The 26,383-nt window shown below is 41.7% G+C and overlaps 1 protein-coding gene across 11 annotated transcripts in view; it reads right to left on the bottom strand.

The window, feature by feature from the left end:
- The window catches only part of CEP43 (centrosomal protein 43), a 41,487-nt gene extending 18,039 nt beyond the window's left edge, over positions 1–23,448 (bottom strand). For 5 of the 11 annotated variants that reach the window (XR_013534685.1, XR_013534684.1, XM_017971541.4 and 2 more), the window contains exons 1-7: positions 22,933–23,094; positions 22,366–22,419; positions 20,018–20,072; positions 19,221–19,309; positions 18,639–18,776; positions 12,422–12,502; positions 273–499 (exon numbers count right to left, since the gene is read on the bottom strand). Coding sequence is in view for 8 of the 11 variants with exons in the window: in XM_017971541.4 (XP_017827030.2) it covers positions 273–499; positions 12,422–12,502; positions 18,639–18,776; positions 19,221–19,309; positions 20,018–20,072; positions 22,366–22,419; positions 22,933–23,034 (746 nt within the window). In the remaining 3 variants the exon portion in view is untranslated. Of the gene's footprint in view, positions 1–272; positions 500–9,754; positions 9,815–12,421; positions 12,503–18,638; positions 18,777–19,220; positions 19,310–20,017; positions 20,073–22,365; positions 22,420–22,932 lie in introns of all 11 variants that reach the window. The other 6 variants (XR_013534683.1, XM_017971538.4, XM_078370466.1 and 3 more) reach the window with 3 other exon arrangements.
- Between the last annotated feature and the right edge of the window lie 2,935 nt (positions 23,449–26,383).

Raw genomic sequence — 26,383 nt, 5'->3', positions numbered from 1 at the left:
CGTCTTCCCTCTTCCATCATTGCTACAACCCACCATGGAACAGTCCCTGGCATATGGCAGACACTCAATCTAACAGGTAAGAATAAATCATGTCTAGGTTTTTATAAAACCTGGGACTGTTTTATAACATAAAGGCATTAACAACACATAATCAGATTTATGGATCCAATAATTATAAACCATCCATAGTTCATTATTTTTTAACTATAAAATGAAAGCATTTATCTTGTTTTTAAACCCCTAGTCTCCCAGTTCAGAAACCGTTTACTTACAAACCATAAGTTTTCTCTGGCTTAGGGATGGGATCATCGAAGAAAGAATCTCCTTCCATATCATCTGCATCTGGACAAAGGCCGGCTTTGTCTTTGCCATCTAAAGTTTTGTTGCTTAGAAAAGATCCAATTTTTGTTTCATTGGACAGTAAGTGAAGGCTGCTTTTGCTCTTGGGTTCTGACAAGGAGACACTTGTATCACTCTGATTGGCCTCATTGTTGGCCTTCTAGAAAGAAAGGGAAAGAGAAAAGGTCTCCTTGATATTTTAAATAATAAAACAAGTCTCGTGAGCATAAGCAAACTTGTGTTTGTCAGGGGCGGGGTAGTAAGGGTGAGGGGCAGCTCCCAGCAGCATGAACTGCAGAGCAATGCCACGATTCACCACTCCAATCCCAGGATTCCTAACGTGACAAACTTTCAAAGGGGGAGAATTTGTTTTAAATATATTAATATCATTCCTTTCCTCTTTCCTTAAATGTAAATACCTTCAATATACGTCTCCCATTTATAAACACTTTCCCTTTTATAAACAATTTCCCATCTCCCCCTTCCATATATCATTGCTTCATAAATTATCTTAAATTAATACATTTTTGACTTTAAAACAACTATTACAGAGAAAAGAAAGATTATTTCACATGAATGAACCAAGCATTAAAGTATCATCAGTAAAAATAGCAATTTTCCATCTCGTGCTAAACACAACAGACATCAAGGCGAAAGATGCTGCCTTCAACTACTTGTGTTTCTAACAAACATTTGCTAATGAAAATAATTATCTTAATTCTGACTTCCAGGGCAACTTCCTAACCTATACCTCATTTTCATGTCCATGGACAGAGGGTGGGGTGGGGTGGGATGGTGTGTATGTGTGTGTGTGTGTGTGTGTGTGTGTGTGTGTAGTTCTCTATGTATTTTAATACCAATGTTGTAAAAAATTCTGAATCATCCTTACCCATGTCCTTGGATATAGAGTGATGTTAGCACAAAATATCACACTTTTATTTTCTTGTTTTCAGTTAGTCCTAACCTTCACAGCCTACTTTTACTCCCTTCTTGGTCAGATTTCTTTCTGCCCTTAGGTATATTTTAATAATAATAATGAAAACAAAAAATAATGCTAGTAATAACAAAAGCAGCTAACATTTATCGAGAACATTCAAATGCTTCACCTTATCTCATTTAATCTTCAAAATGAACCTATGATCTGGAGGTGGCTTTATCTCTGTGGATATAAATAGGGAAACACAGAGACAGACATTTACGTCACTTGTCAAAGTCTCCAGGTAGTTAAGTGGTAGGTCAATATCAAAGTCAAAGCCTGACTCCAGAGGTGAACTCAATACTCACGCTATTAGGCTAAATTATAATTAATTTGCGGGCTTTATGGGTTAAAAATGACAATTTCCCAAAATTAAAGCCTTCCATACTAGAGAACAGTATTGTATAAAATACCTGTGGAGTACCAGAAAAAGCACTCAACGCAAATAAGGCATCTGGAATGTAGTTCAAAATTATTAATTGTACTTTTTTTCTTTAAAGAAACAGGGTCTCAATATGTCACCGAGGCTGGTCTTAAACCTCCCGGGCTCAAGCAATCCTCCTGCCTCAGTCTCCTAAATAGCTGGGATTACAGGCACAAACCAAACCCAGTTGTACAATTTTTTTTTTTAAGATGGAGTCTCGCTCTGTCGCCCAGGCTGGAGTACAGTGGTGCAATCTCGGCTCACGACAATCCCTGCCTCCTGGGTTCAAGTGATTCTCCTGCCTCAGCCTCTCAAGTAGCTGGGATTACAGGCACATGCCACCATGTCCAGCTAATTTTTCTGTTTAGTAGAAATGGAGTTTCACCATGTTGGCCAGGCTGGTCTTGAATTCCTGACCTCAAGCAATCCACCCACCTTGGCCTCCCAAAGTGCTGGGACTACAGACATAAGCCACCATGCCAAGCCCGTACAATATTAAGTAAATTAATTTCCTAGGCATGACTTTCCTCAAGAATTGAACTAGATTGTATTCTTCAGATCACTAGGGAGTTAAGAAAGTAGGGATGCAAAAAATAGTGACTACTGAAGCATGGTGACCAAAGTCTGGGTTAGACATTACCGAACAAGATGCTCTTGAAGGGTGCTTTCACTCTTACTATGTGTACAGGCAGGGCGAGGTGGCTCACGCCTGTAATCCGAGCACTTTGGGAGGCTGAGGCGGGCAGATCACAAAATCAGGAGTTTGAGACCAGCCTGGCCAACTTAGTGAAACCCCATCTCTACTAAAAATACAAAAAATTAGCTGGGTATGGTGGCGGGTACCTGTAATCCCAGCTACTTGGGAGGCTGAGGCAGAAGAATCACTTGAACCTGGAGGCAGAGGTTGCAGTGAGCCGAGATCGTGCCATTGCACTCCAGCCTGGGCAACAGTGTGAGACTACATCTCGAAAAAAAAAAAAAAAAAATACACAGAATGCATTATGCATGTCTTATATGTTTGTTTACATTTTTATACCAGGTAGAGGCCTTGACTAGTTGATAGTAGGCAAGACATATGTGATACAAATTTTATTGCCTTCTAGAGAGCTATACATTCCATGTTATTAATAGACATTAATGATTAGAGAGAGATGTCTGAAAAAATAAATACCAAGTTCTGATTTCAGACAGCATATTTTCCAAGAGGCAGAAACTTTAAAATTTCCTAACAACTTTGTTGACGTTTTCCTGGTACTATCAAATACACAGAGATATTATGTACTTTTGTATTTCTTAATTAGATTTACACCAGTTGTAATTTCTGATTTTTAGATGTTTTAATAATGGATTTATATCTTTTTAAAAGAATATGCATTTGGAAATAAATACTCTGATGTGGTATTTAAACACATCTACAATTACAGAGGCTGTGGCCATGACAGATCCTCTCCAGATTCTAAACACTCACGAGAAAATGTCAAAGAGTAACTGTCATGAAAGAAACTGAAAAATGTAAATGTAAAGCAACATTATGAGAAACAATCATTATTCTAATAAAGTCTTCCTTTCCCCAGAATTCACATAGCCAACATAAATCTGAGCAACTAATAGGTATCCATGAATGTTTTCTGACAGGTTTTACTAATATTCCTGCTATGGACAGAAAGACCAGTTTTAGGAAGACAAGCTTTACGAAAAAGGCATTATTATATTACACATCACATACTTGTAAGCATAACAGAATTATTTTGTTTTAAAAATATAGTTCTCTTAATCCATGGAGGAAAAATAAATTATGAAACAATCTGCTTTAGAACTCCTCTCAAAATCAACTTCTAAACCACACAGGAACATGTCACTACTTTATAACTATGGCTCATTTTTGCCAAAAGACCATAACCCAATTAGGTTATTAATGAATTCACTAAACTTAAATCCAAATAAACTTCACTATAAAAAAAATCTACACTAGGAGGAGAAACATCTGTCATCAAAACATCTGGAGATGAAAGCAAAAGTACTGAAAGCTTTTAGGGCAGTTTCAGCAGCTCCTCCATGTAGACACACAGATGAGCGCATGTATACAGATGTTACACTCACAACAGCACTTCACTTGGTAAACCCACCATCAAGTGGAAATATCACAAAGTTGAAAATGGGCACTTGGTATACATGAGGAAGTGCAGAAACACAATATCCAAAAAATGCTGGCTACTCAGGCCCCTGGTATCTGAGTGCCCTGTGACCATGTGGCTGCCTGGGAGCTATGGCTCGAGGTCACTGCCTGGCCCCACGAGAGAATGGTACCACCGATTACTGTCCTAAGAAAAGATCAAAACTCAAAGTATGGTATGTACTGAATGTAGATCCCTTTTGTACCATCATAAAGTCAAAAAAGAATAAATCAAACTGTTGTAACATTGGGGACCATCCATGTATGTGTGTACACCCAGGAATCTGCTTTAAAAACCTTTATCATGGCTTAAGATGAACTTATGTTACATATATAAACTTCAGTTACCTGGATTTTTTATCACCCAGATTTGGCTAAATTGAAGTTAAGATTCAAAATGAAGGTAAATAACTAAGGTTAAGTATTGTTTAAAAGTAAGAAGTATGATTTAAAATACAAAAGGCCGGGTGTGGTAGCTCATGCCTGTAATCCCAGCACTTTGGGAGGCTGAGGTGGGCAGATTACAAAGTCAAGAAATCAAGACCATCCTGGCCAACATGATAAGACCCCATCGCCACTAAAAATACAAAAAGAATTACCTAGGCGTGGTGGTGCACACCTGTAGTCCTGGCTACTCGGGAGGCTGAGACAGGAGAATTGCTTGAACCCGGGAGGCAGAGGCTGCACTCCATCCTGGAGAAAGAGCAAGACTCCATCTCAAAATAAATAAAAAATATATACACCGGCTAGGTGGGGGTGGCTCATGCCTGTAATACCAGCAATTTGGAAGTCCGAGGTGGGTGGATCATGAGGTCAGGAGATCAAGACCATCCCGGCCAACACAGTGAAACCCCATCTCTACTAAGAATACAAAAATTAGCTGAGCATGGTGGCGCATGCCTATAATTCCAGCTACTCAGGAGGCTGAGACAGGAGAATCCCCTGAACCTGGGAGTCGGAGGTTGCAGTGAACCAAGATCACGCTACTGCACTCCAGCCTGGCAACAGAGCGAGACCCGATCTCAAAAAAAAAATACACACACACCCACACCCATGGCAATGCCTTAGAATTCATTCTCTGGACAAGCACACAAGTTGTTATGGGTTAAATTGCATCCCACAAATGAAATACGTTGAAGCCCCTAATTCCCAGGACTCAGAGCGTGACCCTACTTGGAAACAGCATCACTGCAGACATACTTAGTGAAGGTGAGCCCATTCAGGAGTAGGATGGGCCCGGGTGCTAACCCAATGACTGCTATCATTGTTGGGGGAAGAGACACAGAGAAACACAGGGAGAAGCTCATGTGAAGACGGAGGCAAAGACTGGGGTAATCCATCTACAAGCCAAACAGCATCTGGGATTTCCAGCAGCCACCAGAAGCTAGAAAAGGAGCCACAGTCCTGCTGGCACCTTGATTTCACATTTTTAAGCCTCTAGAACTGTGACAATACATGTGTTGTTTTAAGCATGTTGGTACTTATATTACACCAGCCCTAGGAAACGAATTAAGTTATTTATAACAAAAAACTAAAACAAGTTTTGCCTTTTCATAAAAGTGAGGGTCCTACTGCACAGCACAACGGTCATTAAGCTCTCTCGGCTGGAGCTCAAGACTACTAATAAGCTCTATAGCAAATTATAGTACGGCTATAAGAAAGCTTTAGTATATATTTAATTATCCAATAGTACACTCATATACTCAAGAAGCCAATCATGTATAGATTAACAAAACAGCGCTAGAAAAGTTTCACAGCAAAAAACCTTATTATATCACCAGTGTTAAGAACCTGAAAAATAAGAGAACTTTTTCCAAACTGTTCACAGAAGAAAAATCAGCATCAAATAAATACTATGGTTTTGCAAAACTATTCAAAAAATTCATGCAATACAGTTGCCCCTCAGTCCCCAGGACCCCTGCAGACACCAAAGTCTGAGGATGCTCAAGTCCCTGATATAAAACGCTGTAGCATTTGCACGGAGCCTACACACATCCTCCACATGCTTTAAATCACCTCTAGATTACCTGTAATACATAATACAATGTAATGCTATGTAAATAGTTGTATACCATATTCTGAAATTTGTATTATTTTTTAACCATTTTCCATCTGCAGATGGTTGAATCTGCAGCTGTGAAACCAATGTTTACGAAACCTGCCGATATGACGACTGACTGTATTTCATTCTCTTCCCCACCCATGCCTCTGCCCCCATCTCCTTCCCTGCCAAAGACAGTTTCTGTTCCATGACTAATGAATTATTTAGAGAAGTAATTTTATACAGTTCTAACAGACATTTATTTTGAAAGTTTAATTTGCTCAGCAGGAAGAGTAAATACTGTAGAATTCCAGAACCACAAGAAAAACCTTTCTAAAAACTCAACTGTTTCTAGAGAAACTCTATCCCTTCCACCTATAAGTAATCTGTAATTCCTACAGATCACAACAGAACCTTTATCTTCTAGCTTTATGAGTAAGACTGAAAGAGGACCCTGTAAATAGATTTTCTACTCTCTACATCCTCAGCCTTCCCACCCTACCCAACCAGCAGCTCATGGAGTTCACCAAACAAGTGGTGCCAAGATATCAAGGCTAGAATCCCAAATGGCTAGGATCATAGAGCTGAGCAGGCAGAAATGGAAGGGCTAAGTGTTGAAACATTCATGCAACCATGTATCGCTTCATTCAGGTCGGTGTGGGAGTGTGACAGGGAATGTTAATGCCTGGTTTGGAAAATCCTGAGGTGATTGCCAAAGATACAAAAACATATGCCCCAAAACCCACATGCAATGTGAAAAAGTATCTCAATGCATATTAGTTTTAAAACACCTGAAAACTGGGCTAGGCATGGTGGCCCATGCCTGTAATTCCAGCACTTCAGGAGGCTGGGGCAGGAGGATCACTTGAGCCCAGCAGTTGAGGATCAGAATGGGCAACACAGCAAGACCCCAACCTCTACAAAAAACATTAAAAAAAATTAGGTGTATGTGGTAGCATGCACCTACTGTCCTCACTACTCAAGAGGCTGAGGTGGACACTTGACCCCAGGAGGACAACACTGTGGTGGGCCATGATCACACCACTGCACTCCAGCCTAGGCGACAGAGCAAGACCTTGTCTCTAAAAAGAAAAAGACACCTGAAAACTATTTGTAAGGAGAAAGGATGATCTTTCATATTACATTTAATGTAATGATAAAGAACACCTAATTCTAAATATTAAAAACAAAAAAAGAATCTACTGTCTTACTCAACCTTTCCAACTAAGTGGTAAAAAGCTAAGCTTGTAGGGCCTATCCAAAAATCTATTAAAATTCTATTACATTTATTTTTTTTTCAAACAATTAGAATGTTTCGTACAACAAAATGGTATGCAATGAAATAAATTATCACATATAATACTTTGGAAGTCAGCAAGTGTTAACACGTATTTCAAAATTATTAATTCAATTTTAAAATGCCCTCCCATTTCACATTTATACTTCTATATCAAATCTTTTATCTTTATCTTTATTGTCTCTCAGCAACAACAAAAATAAAAACTTCACTTTTGGCCAAGTTACATCAGTTCAAAAACCTTACAAATCAATTCTAACTATATATATGAATGATTTTTAAGTTTATTCATAATATGAATATAGCTTCCCTGAAGAAAGTGCCAAGGTCTCTGAATGAGCCACTAGTACTTTTCCCCTCCTGTATTCAAAAGCAACTGGACACATGCGACACTCCTGATCAGTGCTCCAGAGCTCCAGGACCAGCAGTACCCTGGGCCCTCCTACATCGCATGCCCAGTTCACGTCTGCAGGATAGGCGGGCTCCCATGATGGCTTTGCAACACCTTAGGAGATGCCATTCATCTACCATGCGGATGGCTCTCTCTGGAGTCTTGCTGTGTACAACCTCAACCACCACATGCAACAGAGCATCTGGATGGTGATGTTTAGAATGTTAAGGCTGCTGGGAACTTAATACATGCACAAGGCAAAGCAGAAAGGCAGAGGAACAAAGAGCTAAGGGCTTACCCATATAAGGAAGGCTGGCAATAGGCCACACAGGGTACAATACAGACTTCTCACAAGGCAATTCAGAAACAAGATCAAAAATGTACAGGGAAAAACCTTTCCATGTAATTAAAAAAGCAACTTGGGCTTAGGAACACAACGATGAAATAGAAGAGGCCCAAATCACGGACTAAATTCTGGAATACGGGCCCAGCTAGGTTCTTCAATCCCCAGTCAAATCAGGGAGTACACTACGCTCTGCCCAAAGTACAGAGAAATCTGAAGTCTGGGCCCGCCACAATTATATCCCATCACACAAAGTGAAAACCACATCTCTTAGTATGCTTGGTTCTATGTATGAACTTCTTAAAAATGTTTAAGTTGTTTAAAACCCACAACAGCAATAAGATTATAAAAGCTTAATACTATAAAATATGCTTTAAATTTTTAGAAAAGTCCAAGAAACTGATTTTTAAAATCTATTAAGAAGTTTTATATTCTTAATTATCTTACTTAAGGTATGTCTCGTCTCTTCAATTAAATGTAAACTCCTTAAGTGAGAACTGTGTTAAATGTGTTGCTTAAAGCATGAACACACAATGACTTTCACTATGTAAATGTTAAAAACAAAACTTACTAAATCATTATTTTAAAGCATCTTGTTTAATAACGCATAAAGAACAGTATGAACAAAAAGAGAATAACAGGCATTTACCTTTGAAACTACTAGAACTAAAGCCAGCTAACACATCAGGTTGAATTTTGAAAAAGCTTTAATTTTAAAGATTTTTCAACTAAGTGAAAAAAAATATATGCATAACCAAGGTTCAATTTAGGACTAATAAATCTCATAGAACTGACAATTAAATATTTTACCCTAAGTAGACATAAAAACTTTACTGATAATGTTTCTAAAGCTTCTAATATTTAAATTTCATAAGCAGCTCATCTATCAGATTAGTAAATGTTCGTGATCTTTAGGGGAGGAAGAAAAAGCAGCCAAGGCCCTGATCGTATGCAGCACTGACCCCAGGCAGTCTACTGTGAGCAGGGGCATGGAGTAAAGGTTCATACATGTGTAATTGTCTAAAAAACGACAGAACGCAAAAAAGTCCTGGACAAAGTAAGTTTAATTTTAAATTTATCAATGGGAACTTATCCAAAAGTAGTCTGATGTTCTCTTTTCCTCAGATAAAGATCATGTTAATAATATGTATATAATCATTCATTCAAAAGAAAAATATGTATTTTCAACTTTAATTGCCAACAAAACAAGAATTTTCAAATTTCAGCTAAAACTGAGCGTGAGTTAATTCTGAAATAAAACTAAGAGCATGGTTTTAAGATTCAACAGTATAATTTTCAACTGGATAAAAACTGACAGTGAAATTTACTTTTTATTTCATGCCATCATTACTTTTTTGTTTTTTTTAGACAGAGTCTCAGTCTGTTACCCAGGCTGGAGTGCAATGGCACAATCTCGGCTCACCGCAACCTCCGCCTCCTGGGTTCAGGCAATTCTCCTGCCTCAGCCTCCCGAGTAGCTGGGATTACAGGCACGCACCACCACGGCCAGCTAATTTTTGTATTTTAGTAGAGGCAGGGTTTCACCATGTTGGCCAGGCTGGTCTTGAATTCCTGACCCCAAGTGATCCGCCCGCCTCGGCCTCCCAAAGTGCTGGGATTACAGGCGTGAGCCACCATGCCTGGCGTCCAGTGGCATTTCATAAGAAAACTGAGAACCCAACCTGACCAGAGCCCAGTGCTCCAGGAGGCCCTGGAGTCGAGGCCTGCTGCCCACAGGCTGCTTTTGTCCTCTGCCCTCATGCATGTTACCTTGTCACCAGCCTTCTGCCCGCTTGTCTTCTTCTTACCTTGTCCTTTATACCTTGGTATCTGAGCATGAGAATAAAATGACATTTTACCACAAAATAGAAATCTTTAAAAATAAACTAACTCATTACTAAAGAAAGATGCCTACTGAAAAATGTCTTAGAAGTGGGACATCTAGTTAACAGGTTCTGTGAGGCCTGCTTTCTTTGGTCCTTTCTTAACTGTGTTTCTAAAGTGGTCTACCCCATGCTTAACTACTGTTTCCAATAGTTACTAGGTCAAACACAGATACTGCAGCCTTCACCTGCTCAGCTTCTACTGACAGGAAAATCATCTCATTCATGCTACCGTTTAGCAGCATTCTAAATGAGCCTCACTTGAGTTCCTAGGCAACTTCTTTGAAGACTTGTCCCAACCTCATCTGACCCTTCTCAGGAACACACAAAGCTGGTTCCTAAAGGTTGGGTGGACCCTACTCTTAGAGAGTTCCTAGCATTGCCAGGTGCCACTAGAAGGCAGCCAGCAGGAAGAGAGCAGGGAAAGTACTGGATCCCAAATCCAGGTCCTTTAGTACTAGAGAAATTGCATTTTAAGTGCCAAAATAAGGGTTTATCTTAGAACAAATGCAACCCTAAACAAGAACTATCTAGGGTATTTCTGAAGTGGGTTTATGAGGCCAGCTGAGAAAATGGGGACTAAACTGGAATAACGGGATGGCGGCAGGAGAAGCAGAGACAGCTGTTAGGACAAACGCTGTTCTCTAAAGCAGCCTCGGGACAGTCCCCGCTTCTCTGGAAAAACTCACAGTGTCATTTCCTGACTGACTTAAAATATTGACATTATCATTATAATTCTGAGATCTTAAATGTATGTATAGAGAGTAAGAGTACGTAAAATGTACTTTAATATTCTATCCTGAAGACATACCTTATATGTAGAAGGTTAAGATTGCTAATTTGTTTTAAAAACAACAACAATTTGCTAAAAAGAGCTTCCAAATAGTTAAATGCTATAGGTACTGATAAGTATTTTGGAATATTCATTAATTTTAATTTTTCTAAAGCCAGATATTTTCTTGAAAAGTAAAGCTTTCTTACATAGTCTATTTTATCTGCAATTAATTTAAAGAAAGTTTAAAAATTTACTCATTACCTTATTCTGTCATTGGGGTTATAGCCTCCTATGAGCATTAAGGAAAAAAAATATTTTTAAAAAAGGCCTTCCCTACAAACTAGAAATCTCAGGAGTAACGATAAACAATACAATAGTTGTTTCCTTGGTTAGAAATAAAGTATAAAATTCCTTTAGTTTTCCAAACTTAAACAAAAAGGAGCAACAACATCCAAGAACAAGAAATAAATAACAGCAATTGTTCAGCAATGTTCTGTGCCTAGCCACTGAAAACAGAAAGAAATCTTGTAGTACCATCGCTATGTTCTGGAAGTTCATCTATTTAAAAAGATGCAACTATATCTGCGAGTCAATCCACCACCATGAACCCACACAGGACCTCAACTTTTGGAATGGACTCCACAGCATCACTCTATTCCTATGGGACAAAAATCAAAGGGACAGTCAAAGAATACAAACCTGACCAGTCACAGACTGCAGGTTTGTGTCCCCCCAGGTCCTATGTTGAAATCCTAACCCTCAGTGTGATGGTATCAGAAGATGGAGGCTTTGAAGGATCAGCAGATCCTGAGGGTGAAGCCTTTGTGAATGGGATTAGGGCTCTGACCCCAGAGAGCTCTCTCACCCTCTTTCTACCATGTGAGGACACAAACGAGGAGACAGCTCTCTGCAACCTATAAGAGGGACCTCACCAGAACCTGACCACAATGATGCCATGATCTTGGACTTTCAGACTCCAGAACTGAGGAAAAAAATGTGTTGTTTGTAAGCTGCCCAATCTATGGTACTTTGTTATGGCAGCCTGAACAGACTAAGAGAGACCCAACCCTATCCTTTGATAAGACCATCTGGGACTACCAATTAATGCTATACGCTAACCAGTCACCTGAGAAAACAAATTTCCCGACAATCATCTTTCTATCCATTCCTACATATCCTTAATCTTAAATTCAAAGTGTACAGCTCATTTTTTTTCCATTATGCTTAATCTCTGAAATCAGGTCTTACCTTTAACAATTCATAAACACACACAAAGACACACGCATGCATACACACACAAATGTAACCAGAGTACATATGTTTTCTTAGAAATTCTATCAAAACAGCCCAGGTATATTAAAAACCATCATCATTTACAATTATAAATCTGATCACCTATCCAGAAGTCTAAAATAATCAATATATCCTACAATACATATTATATTCCTAGCTTAATATTCTTAAGCTAGGAATTTATAAATAAAAAGTAAATCTCCTTGTCAATAGGAGAAAAACATGTCCAAAGTACCAATGAATCCAAATATTCTATGATTCTGTTACTCAACAACACATTCCTTTCCATGATACAAATGTCCAACACCTACCAACAAAGCAGCATGTTTTTTAATGTATACTTAATGGGAAAAAAGCACCTTCAAGAAACTAAAGAGCCTATGTGTTATAAAACAACATAACTTGTAACAAGAAAGACTAGAGAGAGAAAAGCAGAGCCCTCTGGAGTTGAGTCCAGGCATGACTCTGTGTCTGTAGCTAACTCACCTTACTTGGGGTTGTCTGTGCACTTGTTTTTCCTTCTGGTGACGTTGGTGGAGAAGGCACGTCGGCTAGATCTAGTGTACCCTAAAATATTTGTTTAAAATTAAAATACATTGAAAAATAAAACACAAGTACACCCATTACACTCCAATAGCATTTTAGCATTTAAGAACACTATACAATGTGGGTATTTTTATTTTTTCCTTACTAATGTAACCATCCTTTTTAGATTTTCCTCAAATTTTACCCCCTCAAAAACCTTCTACACATCCCTAGATTCTAATTACCTGCAAAACATTTCATTCATTCACGCTGAACAGGCTGCTGTCTGCACTGAAGTGTGTTCCCAGCCTACCATGCCACCATTTACTTCCTCACTCCCCTTCTCCCTTCTCTCCAGACAAGTATTAACCTGTATTTCTCTAAGATCTACCTTTTGCCCTCCTTGAATTTTTCCCTACTTCATATTACCTCAAGAAAAAACACCAAATAACAACTTTCATTAAAAATACTTTACCCCCTCTCAAATACTAGTCACTTTTCCAGTATTCTACTTCCACACATTTTTTTCCCATTTTTGAAAGCACCTGTTCTAGCCCAGCATCCACAGGAGTTACCTGTGTCTGCTGCCCAATGGCCTGTCCCCACAGGGTTCTGAGCCCTGTTGTAAACTCAAAAGAGGAAATTTCAAAAATGTTTCTTGGATGAAAATCACTTCCTACAATTCATCCACTACCAGCACAATCTCTATGATACTGTGTACATATTAAAGATTGGCTGTTACAAAAATCCTTTAACAACTATACCTTTTTAAGTATGAAAATGTGCTGCTCTTCATAACTTCAGTTCTCCCTCTGCAGTGCCACTATTTCTGGTGGTGACGGTATCTTCTAGGCTAAAATCCTTAAACTCGCCTTTGAGAGCTTTTCTTTTCTCATATTGCCTTCTATAACCCTGCCCCATGCCAAAATATTAATTTACTAAGTCTTGTTGATTCTTAAAAGGTCATCTCTATCTGTCCACTTCGAGACAGGGTCTCACTCCGTCACTCAGGCTGGAGTGCAGTGCTGTGATCTCGACTCACTGCAACCTCTGCTTCCCAGGTTCAAGTATTTCTCCCACATCAGCCTTCCAAGTAACTGAGATTACAGGAATATACCACCACACCCAACTAATTTGTTTGTTTGTTTGTTTTGAGACAGAGTTTGTTCTTGCTGCCCAGGCTGGAGTACAATGGAGAGATCTTGGCTCACTGCAACCTCCAACTCACGGGTTCAGGTGATTCTCTCACCTCAGCCTCCTGAGTTCCTGGGGGATTACAGGTGCCCACCACCATGCCCAGCTAATTTCTTGTTTAGTTTTGTTTTGTTTTTTTGAAACAGTCTCACTCCATTGCCCAGGCTGGAGTGCAGCTGTACAATCTCAGCTCACCACAACCTTCACCTCCCAGGTTCAAGCAATTCTCCTGCCTCAGCCTCCCAAGTAGCTGGGCCTATAGACATGCACCACCACATCCTGCTAATTTTTGTATTTTTTAGTAGAAGCAGGGTTTCACTATGTTGGTCAGGCTGGTCTTGAACTCCTGACCTTGTGATCTGCCCAGCTTGGCCTCCCAAAGTGCTGGGATTACAGGTGTGAGCCACCACACCCGGCCAATTTTTTTGTATTTTTAGTAGAGATGGGGCTTCACCAGTTGGCCAGGCTGGTCTGGAACTCCTGACCTGTGGTGATCCACCCACTTCAGCCTCCCAAAGTGCTGGGATTACCAGCGTGAGCCACTGCGCCAGACCTTAATTCTTATATTTCTAATAGAGACAGGGTTTTGCCATGTTGGCCAGGCCAGTCTCAAACTCCTGGTTTCAAGTGGTCTGCCTACCTTGGCCTCCCAAAGTGCTGAGGTTACAGGCATGTGATACCATGTCCAGCCTATATGTCCACTTATTTCTATTATTACTGCTACATTCTTGTCTAGATTTGCCTTCTTATGGGTTTTACTTCCCTCTAATCCGCTAACTTCTCCAAATTTCACCCATCTAACCTTCGCAAATCTTCCAAATGGGTACTCCTGTTCGAATCTTCAAAGGCTTCCCATTGACTGTGAACAGTATGTTAAAAATCACTATGCCTTAGACTGTGTAGGAGATATGGAGATAAAGCTCTTGTCCTCAATATATTTATGACCTAGTAATAGGGCAGAGACACATGCCAATCATTACTACAACTTGACAGAATGAGACACTAAATTACATGCAGTCTCCAGTAAAGAGAGGAAGAACAAGAGTTGTAGCTGCGGAGAAACCCTGAATGACAAAATGCCACAGGTGAGGAAGAGGAAAGTGGTCTAATTCCAGGTGAAGAACAGAATTTAAAAAAAAAGGGAAGGCAAAAAAGCACAAGCCACTTTCAAGGAGTAAGTCCAAAGTTTAATCTGGCTTAAGTACAAGGCTCTTCATTTCAAAAGAAAAGCCTAAGTCTAGACAGGTTAAGGACACATCAAACAGAACCTTTCAGAAGGCCTGAAGAATCTGGGATCCTGAGCTGCCACTGCAGAGTCTTTACAATCGTGCAGAACAAAGGAACAGAGGAAGGGTTGAAGTTTAACAAGAATTCTGCAACAGTGAATGACAGACTGAAAGCATGAAAACTGTAAGAAGGAAATGATCCTGGACAGAGAGAAGGACCTGCATGGTAGAGGTGCTGAAGGAGATGAAAATGATCCAGTGAGGGGCTCAGGAAACAAGAAAGGGCTTTAGTTACCTACAGCTGGGGAGCAGCCAATAAAATCAATCCAAAGTCACATTAAAGCAAGTGGGGCACAACAACCTAGTTCTTGAGATGGTTAAAATGCAGTTTTGGTAAAAAGTATCAGTGATTTAGTTCAGTGAGCTTAACCTGAAGCGAGCTTTTCTACAGTCAAAGTCAAAAGCCAATAAAAACCCTAATTTTTTATTTCATCATAAACGACAGGCTTCCTTCCAAAGTAATAGAAAACACTAATAATGAAGAGCCAAAACATACATCTTTGAGGTCTCTACTTTAAATATTATTTTATCTATTTATTTATATACATACACACAAACTATTAAAATTAAATACCCAGATATTAGAAAGGGGAAACTAGCAAAAAATGGAGACTAAATGCCCAACTTAGTGGTTCAGCAACCTCAGGAAGTAAAACAACTACCTTGCGAGGATACAGAATTCTTAGCCTGGGTCTATGTGATAGAGTCACAGCTATGGAAAAAGTCAGGGCAAACTTCAGGAGAGGCCTCAAATCCACGAGTCAGAATGCAGTACTGAAGAACAGCAATTCTGTTTCCATTTTTACATCACATCCACTACACAGGAAAGCTGCTACTGGGTCTCATTTTGAGGCACACATTCTATCCAACAGAGAACAGAAAGCCCTCCAGCAATTACTCTTTCTGCTACAGGCTGTTACCAAAGCTACTGAGTGCAGGGTGGAAAGGGAATCCTTCTTGACAGAACAGCTGAATCTAGAGCACATCTGAAGAGGCGACTCTTTGGGATGAAACCAAGGAGTCATAAGAATAGAACCAATCAAAACAAGAGATGTAAGCAAGAAGAGCTGGAAGAGGGTTATTTGGGGGGAGTAAGGTGGGATTTGCTTTTGTCTTTAAGTTTTTACTTTTTTAAAGGTAAAGAGAATGAAGTATGTTTTTTTCCACACAGGATTTGAATGTACTATTGGGTTCTTCAGGGAGGTATGTTTTGTGAAGAGCTGGAAAATCTAGTCTGGAGCTAGGATAAAGGACTAAGCTGGACTTAGGCAGACTAAACTTAAGGAGTCATCCATACAATAACAAGAAACAGTAATACTAACATGGTCTTCCCTCAGTATCCACAGGGGAGAAGTTGTACGACTCCCTTGTGGATACCAAAATCCAAGGATGCTCAAGTCCCTTATGTGAAATAGCATACTTGCACATAACTTATGTACTTCAAATCATCTCCAAATAACTTATATGTAATGTAATGTAAATGCTATATAAATAGTTTTATACTGTATTTGTATTCTTTTGTTGTATTTTACCCAAAATTTTTTTTTTTTGAGACCAAGTCTCACACTGTTGCCAGGCTGGAGTGCAGTGGTGCAATCTCAGGTCACTGCAACCTCCACCTCCCAGGTTCAAGCGATTCTCTTGCCTCAGCCTCCCAAGTACCTGGGACTACAGGTGTGCACCACCACACAGCTGATTTTTATATTTTTAGTAGAGACAGGATTTCTCCATGTTGGTCAGGATACTCTCAATCTCTCGACCTCATGATCCACCTGCCTCAGCCTCCCAAAGTACTGGGATTACAGGCGTGAGCCACTACGCCCAGCCAATCTATTTTCAATTTGCAGTTAATTGAATCCACTGACGCCAGCTACAGTAGCAAACAGAGTCCTCCGTGCCAAGCACTGTGCTCAAAGCTTCACGCATCTTGCTTCCTTAGACCCCCTCCAGCCCCGCAGGAACCATACTTCTGTGTTCTCCATGTGGCAACTAAGAAACCAGGGCACATGGAGGCTGAGTGACTACAGGCTCACACGGCTAGAATGTAGCAGAGCTGAGGTTTCACCCAAGTAACCTGGTTCCAGAGTCTATGCTAGTGGTATGTTAAGGAAGAAAGATGAATCTAGACAGAAAAATGTGCATAAACACCACTGCAATAAGGTGAGCCAAAGCACAACTACTAAAAAGAAAAGAAAATGAAAGGACAGCTAAAAAGAGAAGAGAGTTCTTCAGGGCCACAGAAGCAGAGAAAGGAGAGCCAATATAGAGAGGTCACCGCCACCTAGAGTGCTGGCCCAAGGAGACTATGGTTCTTTAGTTTGTTTTTGATTGCCTAGTACCCAGCACAGTATCCATCAAATAAGCACACAATAAAAAGCTTGCTGAACAGCGATAAATAGAGGAATGAATGAAATTAGAATGCACAAGCTGAAGTGACAACTTGTGCTCTGGGCAGGCCACCTCACTCACAGCCAGCCTGGAATCTGGCTATGCTCTCCTGCTTCCACACTGGGCTGGCAATGTTCCACCTTCTCAGAACACCGTTCCCAATCCTCGTCCCCACAACTGACATCCAACTCTCACTTAAAAATTGACTTTAACAAAATTTTGGCATGGAACAATCACTTCCTCCTCTAACTAATTATGCATAATATGTTTGGAAATAATGTGTTATATGACAATTCCTCCATAATCTTAAACTATTATGTTAATTTCCTTATTTGAGTACCTTTTATCTTAAATAGCTTTGTGCTCTTCAGGGGCACAGATGTTTCTTTTCTTATATTTTACCTTATAGTACCCATAAAGTCTATTTATCATGCCTTACATTTAATTAGTACTCAGGGAAGCTTTATCAATTTTCAAACATTCTAATAGAAAATATCCTCTGAGACTCGCTAAAGATAATAAGTAGGAAACCTATACAGCCTTCCACATCCTTACCAATAAATTTCTGACTAAAAGTACACATGTAATCAAATATCTGAAAGAGGTACAGATATTATCTATGTTTATAAAACAGTATCTTAATGTAAAATTAATGTATGAAAATAAAAATTAGATCACTAATCTCATTAGCACAATTTCTTAAAAAAAGATTAAGAGCATGAAAAGTACTACTAATCAAAAAAGTGTAAGTCTGAACTGTTTCTAAGTTGAGTACTTCTGTTAGCTTATGCAGAGAAGCCTCAGAACACCAAGGCAGGGCCTGGCAGAGGCCATACCATAAGTATGGAATGAATGGAGGATCAAGCAAGGCAATCAGGAGTTGGGATTTGTTCCAGACAGTTTGGCTCATGATCCAACCCTCCTGAGGATCAAAAATCAGAACAGGTATGCCACAGAATCAGAGTTAGCACATTCCTAATTTTCTTTTTTTTTTTTGAGATGGAGTTTCACTCTTGTTACCCAGGCAGGAGTGCAATGGCGCGATCTCTGCTCACCGCAACCTCCGCCTCCTGGGTTCAGGCAATTCTCCTGCCTCAGCCTCCCGAGTAGCTGGGATTACAGGAACGCGCCATCATGCCCAGCTATTTTTTTGTATTTTTGCATTGATACAATCTGAATGCATTTCATTTTGTTTTTAAAGAATATCTTCTAGTATGAAAACTTAATTCACTATATATACACTAATATGCATGGCTAAACTAAGTAGCCAATAATTAAAACAGAAAAAGATAACACAGGATTATACTTACTTTCCCAGTGGTTGGCCCTTTTTCTTTCTGTTGACAGCGTCTGATCACTTCTAATAATAAAGGTCCACCCACAGTACCTTCTGCTTCAATTATACCTAAATCTCGGGCTAAATTTTCTCGACCTTCAAGACCTTGCAGCTAGAAAAGTAAGATACAAATGCACAAAAAATAGCAGAAGTTATTTTCAAAGAGTAAAGAAAACATTTGCAGAGTGTAAAGACATCTCTAAACTCAAAGAGACTGTCTTACTAATGAATGAAATGGCCATTTAAATAAATTCTGCCGATTTCCTTTACAGAGCCTCTACCTTCAAAGTTTTCATCAACAGGTATAATCTAACATCGTATAAAAATTAACTCTCCAGTAACACATTTATTAGTAAACTTTCAAGTTACACAAAGCAGCAACACTGGTGCCAGCTATCCGAAAGTTCATATGGCTTTTAAGAAAAACAGATAATCAACTACCAAAAATAATCTAAAACACTATCAGTTGTCAAATTTTATTAACTTTCAGCTTAATATTAACTCATTTGTATCAAAGAAGGTTTCAAAGGATAGATGTAAAAATCATTATTCTTACTGTGCTAGTTTCAGGTTGAAAAACAGCCAAGGTAAAGTCAAGGTTAAAAAACTGAAGAAATTCTGCAACAAGACTAGCCACTAAACGACCTATAAAGATCAAGAAAAAGGTAGGTAAGCAAATCTTTAAAAACTAATTTTTTAAATTAACATCATGAAATGAATAAGATACACTAAATTAATGAAAGAAAGGGCTTTTTTTTTTTTTTGAGATGGAGTTTTTTGCTCTTGTTACCCAGGCTGGAGTGCAATGGCACGATCTCAGCTCACCGCAACCTCCGCCTCCTGGGTTCAGGCAATTCTCCTGCCTCAGCCTCCCGAGTAGCTGGGATTATAGGCACGCGCCACCATGCCCAGCTAATTTTTTTTGTATTTTTAGTAGAGACAGGGTTTCACCATGTTGACCAGGATGGTCTCGATCTCTTGACCTCGTGATCCTTACAAATTTCTTCTTTGAATAATATGATTAAGTAATGAAAATCTTAATCTCCCAATTTTTTCACTGGGATCATCAGTCTGTAATTAACTGCAAGACTATCAACTCATAGATTTCAGTGTTTCCCTTTTTAATAGTTAATATTGGCTTTCTGTACTAAAATTGGCTTTAACCAACATCCCAAACCAAAAATATGTAATAGCAACATGATTGTTGTACAATGAAATACTATCTTAAAATGAGGACCTATAAGAATTGCAGACTTAAGAAAAAAACAACCCTGAAATTCCTGATTTCTCCCAAATGGTATCAAGAATCAAAAACTCTGAGATAGATAAACAAGAAGAAGCTGAATATCTTACCATCTTTGGTATTTAAAAACTTTTTCAGGCTCTCATTGACTAAAGGAGTTTTGTTCTGTTAAAGAAAAATTAAAGATTTTAAGTCAAAAAGACTTTACCCTAAAAACAGCTACAAAATATCAACTTAAAGCTTTCATCCATAAAATTATGGTTTTACAAAATCCATTCTACAACAGTTGATTACTACAGGACTTATTTTGTGCTATTTAGTAATTTCTCAAAGTTAATATAGCAAAACTATATATGAAGATTTGTATTTATTTTTACTTTTTAAATGTTTTATAAACTGCTTATTAAATGTCTTTTGAAGCTAGATAGTTTTTCTTTTTTGTTTTTTAAGACGGAGTCTTGCTCTGTGGCCAGGCTGGAGTGCAGTGGCGCAGTCTTGGCTCACTATAACTTCTGCCTCCCGGGTTCAAATGATTCTCCTGCCTCAACCTCTTGAGTAGCTAGGACTACAGCCACCATACCATGCCCAGCTAATTTTTGTATTTTTAGTAGAGACGGGGTTTCACCATGTTGGCCAGGATGGTCTCGATCTCTTGACCTCGTGATCCAACCGCCTCGGCCTCCCAAAGTGCTGGGATGGCTGAGCCACTGCGCCTGGCTGAAGCTAGATATTTTCAAATACTTGTGTGAAATAAAATTAAATGTAAACAACTGTTTATTATTTCAAATATATGAAGTTTGATATTCTGTCATCTCAGATACCTGCCATTTATAGCATGGCTTACTATGAACAGGAATTTAATTAAACACTTGTAATTCCCAGTTTATCCATGAAATGTGAGATGATCTTATGTGGCCCATAGGCCGGATTATTTTTGAAATTATACATTTATTTGAAGAAGTATGGAGAAAATACTTGTAGCCATCAAGCTTGTGGTTGCTGAGAACAGGCTAGGGTAGGCAGCACATGATAAGCTTCCTGAAGACCACACTAATTACTACTGCAGTGGCAGCCTCAATATACACTGCTAACAGGAATGCAAAATGGCATAACCAGTTTGAAAAGAAATTTGGTAGTGTTTTTAAAAAGTCACAAATATTCCTAGCACATGACCTAGTCACTTCACCCCTACATATTTTCTCAAGAGAAATCACAGATCCAAGCAAAAACTTGTAAACGAATGTTCACAGAAGCCTTATTTATAATACTCAAAAACTGGAAACAGCCTAAATGGCTATCAACAGGTAATGGCTAACCCCTTATATCCATACAACATATTAATGAAGTGATTTATTAATACATCCTACAATATGAAAGAATTTCAAATGCATTATGTTGAAGAAACTAGACCAAAAAAAAAATAAAGAGCACATACTCTATGATTCCATTTATATAATTCTTAAAAAGGTTTGGGGTGGGGAAGAGGGTTACAAAAGGGGCACAAGGAAAACTTCTGAAGGTCATGGATATGTCTACTACCTTGATTGTGGTGATCATTTCACAGTTACATAAATTAACTATTAAAAAATCAAACTGAGGCCGGGCACGGTGGCTCACACCTATAATCCCAGCACTTCGGGAGGCCAAGGCAGGTGGATTACGAGGTCAAGAGATTGAGACCATCCTGGTCAACAAGGTGAAACACCGTCTCTACTTAAAATACAAAAAAATTAGCTAGGCATGGTGGCGCGTGCCTGTAGTCCCAGCTGCTCAGGAGGCTGAGGCAGGAGAATTGCCTGAACCCAGGAGGCGGAGGTTGCAGTGAGCCGAGATTGTGCCATTGCACTCCAGTCTGGGTAACAAGAGCGAAACTCCGTCTCAAAAAAAAAAAGAAAGAAGTGAGAGAACAGCAGACTGATTTGTCATAGAGCAAGAGTTTAAGACTTTGATGTTGGTTCCATTCTTGTTGACACATTCCAGACTGTTTACTCAGGATAGGTGGTGGGAGTTGGAAAAAGTTAAATTACCCACTTTAATTCAGAGAAGCGGCTGACCTTTTAAAATAATCACTGTCCTTTTTATTGTCAAAATAACGGAGTGGTCAGATAATTTGGGGGAAAAGTTGCACACTATATACCCCCATCTCACAGAGATTAATAACGTATATTAGCTTATTAAAGGTTCTGAGTGAACCTAAACTTAACGTTGGCAATGGAACCATTTCTTCAAGAAACTCCTATGACCTTTTGTTTCGGACTTAGCATTGGTATCAGAGTCACTGCACTGCCTTAACCTTAAGATTACCCCCAAATTCAAGAGCTACACGAAAAAAGATTACTTGTGGCTTTCTCTCAACAGTAATATAAGCCTTAACAGTTCTATTTCTGAGACGGTCTTTAATGAATGACAAATTAAGGACTGACGAATACAGCCCTGTTAAAACCTGCAAACTTCATACCTCTACTTTTTCTTGCTCCTCTAGGGCTAAAAACACGGCTGCTCGGAGTTCCGCCTTGAAAAAATAGTTAAGAAACGAGAAATTACTATTTCAAGACCATTTTCGCGAGCTCACATTTAGCCAGCAACAAACACGAGCGAGCCAGCGAGCGGGGCCGGCAGGTGCAGAGGTTGGAAACGGCCCCCGAAACGTGCTCGGTCACCCCCGCGCTTCTCCCTCCGCGGATCGCGCCCGAGCCAGAGGGAGAGACGCCGGGGCCCGCTCCCAGCCCAAGCCGCGGGTCGCCCTCGTGGCCCCCGCGTGGCCCCCAGGCTCCGCCCCGCGGGATGCTGCAGGGGACCGGCCGGGCGCCTCCAGCCTGCGCTGCGCTCCGGGCCCACACGAGCTAATGAGCCGACCCCCTCCGTGGGGCAGGCGGTACGGAGGCCCCGCCGGGGCGCGCCCCCAGTGCCCACCGGCCCCGGCCCCTCGCCAAGGAGCCGGCCTCGTCGCCGAGACCGTTATGACGCCCGCCGTCCACGCAGGCCCTGCGGACCCGCCAGGCCCGGCCCCAGCCTCCGGCCTCACCTTGATGCGGTTCAGTACCCCGCTGTTCTCCAGCGTCTGCACCAGCAGGTCCCGCAGCTCCGTGTCCTCCTCGGCCACCACTGCGGCCGCCGTCGCCGCCATCTTGCTTCTCCAAGACAACCGCCCAAGACGCGCTAACGGCCAACGGCCGCCGCAGGGTCCGCTCCGCGCGCGGGCAACGCGGCCGACGCCACCAAGGCCCCGCCCCGACGCCCAGCGCACGAGCCCCGCCCACTGGCGTTGGGAGGCGGGGCGTGGACACCTCGGGGTTGACGCGGGGCACCCGGCCTTGGGGAGCACCGGACCACCTAATGCGGAAACTCAGAGTGGGCGCTGGGGGCGGGGCTGCAGGGCGCGGGCGGGCACGCAAGGGGCGGAGCGTCGAGGCGTGAAAACCCATTGGCCGCAGTCCCCTGAGGCGCGAGCTTTGAAGCCGGCGGGTGCTGCGGAGAAAGTGCCCTCGTGCCAGGAGAACAGACTGCCGGCCGCGGCCGCTTCCCGCCGCTTCCCAGGACCGCTGGAGTCACATTATTGACGTCATTAAAGCGCACCAGCCTAGAGCCGGGCAGACCGCGGGAAGGAGGCCCCAAGACTCTGAGAGGCCCTGCCGCTTGTCACCCAGAAATAACGTTCGGAGGCTCCCCAACCGGGCGAACGAACCCTGCTCGCCAGGGCCTCCGAGGGTACCCGGAAAGGCGCCCGGGCCCGGGTGCAGGGGCGGCACGGCCCCAGGAAGAGCCGAGGGCCCAGGCGGGCGTGGGGTGGGCTCCGCCGACAGCCCGGAGAGTCCTGGACCCCTCCCGGGCCCTGGAAGCTCCGTCCCGCCGGAGCCGACGCGCTCTCGAGGTCCCCATCCTCCCGCCTGGCGCCCCTCGCCGTGGCACATGAGCTCCGCGGACGCAGCCCTGCCTCGGAGAGCGTGGGTGCACGAGGCCAGCCGGGCTGTCGGCCCCGGGGTTTCGGGGGGCGCCACTGTATGGGGGCGTCAGCCGACACGTGTCCGAGGCCGGGCTCCCGCAGTTGAGAAGCCGGTGTGGCCGCGGGGAGGCTCGCGCCCGGAGGAGGAAGACGGGAGTCGGAAATGGGCGGTGGCCGCACCTTTCCCGAGGACGGCGTCTGGGGCCTCCGCGCCTCAGGGTGGGCGGTGCTACCCACGTGGCCGGCGGAAAGGAGCGGCGGGAGCCCCGGGAAGACGCGCGGCCTTCGGGGCTCAGCGCTGTGTTGTGTGACCCTCTCCTTGCAGCCCTGAGCCCAGGCGCCAAACGAAAGGCTGCTTCGGGCAGAATTCAGCTGAGGCTTTTTTTCCTTTGGCCGAGTCAGTTGCGGTCCCGAGTTCTATTTTCCTTTCACTGGTGTGTGCCCAAAACTTCTTCTTAGGAGATGCCTGCTGGCCGCTTCGGGGTAGGGCCCAGGTGCCCACACTGGCTTCCACACCCCTCGCGGTGTTCCTGGTTGCGGCTGTGCGCGTACCTGTCACACTTGCTGCACAGGGCATCAATACTGGCTTCCAGATGTGCTGTGTTTTCTTTTTTTCTTTTGTTTGTTTGAGACGGAGGTTTTTGCTCTTATTGCCCAGGCTGGAGTGCAATGGCGAAATCTTGGCTCACTGCAACCTCCATCTCCCTGGTTCAAGCGATTCTCCTGCCTCAGCTTCCCAAGTAGCTGGGATTACAGGCATGCGTTACCACACCTGGCTAATCTTGTATCTTTATTAGAGACGGAGTTTCTCCATGTTGGTCGGGCTCCCCTCGAACTCCCAACTTCAGGTGATATGGCCTCCTCGGCTTCGCAAACTGCTGGGATTACAAGCATGAGCCACTGTGCCTGGCCTGTCTCCTTGTTCTTGTTGTTGGGTGTGCACACAAGGATCACGGGACATCCACACTGGCTTCCAAATATGGCTCTGTGTTCCTGTCTGTAGGTGTGTATGTACGTGTCACATGTATACACAGAGATCACGGGTCATCCACATTGGCTTCCAAATGCATCTCTATGTTCTTGTCATTGTGTATTTATACATGTGTCACATGTGTATGCACAGATCACAGGGCATCCATACTGGCTTCCAAATGCATCTCTATGTTCTTGTCATTGTGTACTTATGCATGTGTCACATGTGTATGCACAGATCACCGGGCATCCACACTGCCTTCCAAATATGCCTCTGTGTTCCTGTATGGGGGTGTGTATGCACAGATCACAAGGTGTCCACATCAGCTTCCAAATGTGTCTCCATGTTCCTGTATGTGGGTGTGCATGCACATGTCACATGTGTACACGCAAATGGCATCCACAATGGCTTCCAAATGTGTCTGTGTTCCTGTATGTGGGTGTGTGTGCACGTGTCACGTGTACACACAGATGACAGGGCATCCACAATGGCTTCCAAATGTGTCTCTGTGTTCCTGTATGTGGGTGTGTACGCACATGTCACTTGTGTGCACAGATCACAGGGCATCCACCTCAGCTTCCGAATGTGTCTCCATGTTCCTGTATGGGTGTGCATGCACGTGTCATATGTATACACACAGATGACAGGGCATCCACACTGGCTTCCATACGTGTCACATGTGGAAGAGGTAAGGTTCATGAAGGTGCAGTGCACTGTTGTACTGTTTGCACTTTATGTGTGTTTGGTTACTTTTGCAAGAATATGTTGGTGAAGGACAAAAGCTCAAACAGCTGATGAGCAGTGTGAATGAAATTCAATATATACAGAAATGACAAGAAAACATCTATGAACAAAATGTTTTGTAACCATCCCCCTGAGATTGTCACTCATGGGGTCTGCAGGAAGTTTCAGGAATCCCTTCTAATATATGTAGTCTGCAGGTTATAATTTGATATACAAATAGAACATATTAGGTAAAAAAGGAAAATTTGAAATTTCCTGCCTAGCCCAACTCTTTTCCTCACTGGTAGTGTCTGTTAAATTGGAAAGGTATCTCTTTCCAGACATGGTGATACCTTTTATACAGTTGAGTCCTGAACATTAGTTTGAACTGCTTGGGTACACTTATATGTGAATTTTTTTCAGTAAATGGAAATCTTTTGGTGATGGCAACAATTTTTTGAAAAACCTCAGATGACTCCCTTAGCCAAGAAATATGGGGGGAAAAATAACAAGAAAAAGCTAGCTATGCCGTGAATGAATAAAATATATGTAGATACTAGGCTATTTTATTATTTACTATCGTAAAGTCTATACAAGTCTGTTATAAAAAGTTAAAATTTTATCAAAAACTTAACGCATACAAACAGTAACATGGCACCCATTAGGTTGAAGAGAAATGTAAACAATTGTAAAGATGCAATATTAAATCATAACTGCATCAGATTTGTGTGGTACATGGTGTACTACTGTAATGTTTTTGCAGCCACCTCCTATTGCTATTGCAGTGAGCATAAGTGTTGCTGGTATTGGCTAAAAATGCCAAGTAACATAATCATC

The sequence above is a fragment of the Callithrix jacchus genome, chromosome 4, assembly GCF_049354715.1.
Source record: "Callithrix jacchus isolate 240 chromosome 4, calJac240_pri, whole genome shotgun sequence".
In the NCBI taxonomy this organism is placed as follows: Eukaryota; Metazoa; Chordata; class Mammalia; order Primates; family Cebidae; genus Callithrix; species Callithrix jacchus.
This window is presented reverse-complemented; position numbering and strand designations above follow the sequence as displayed.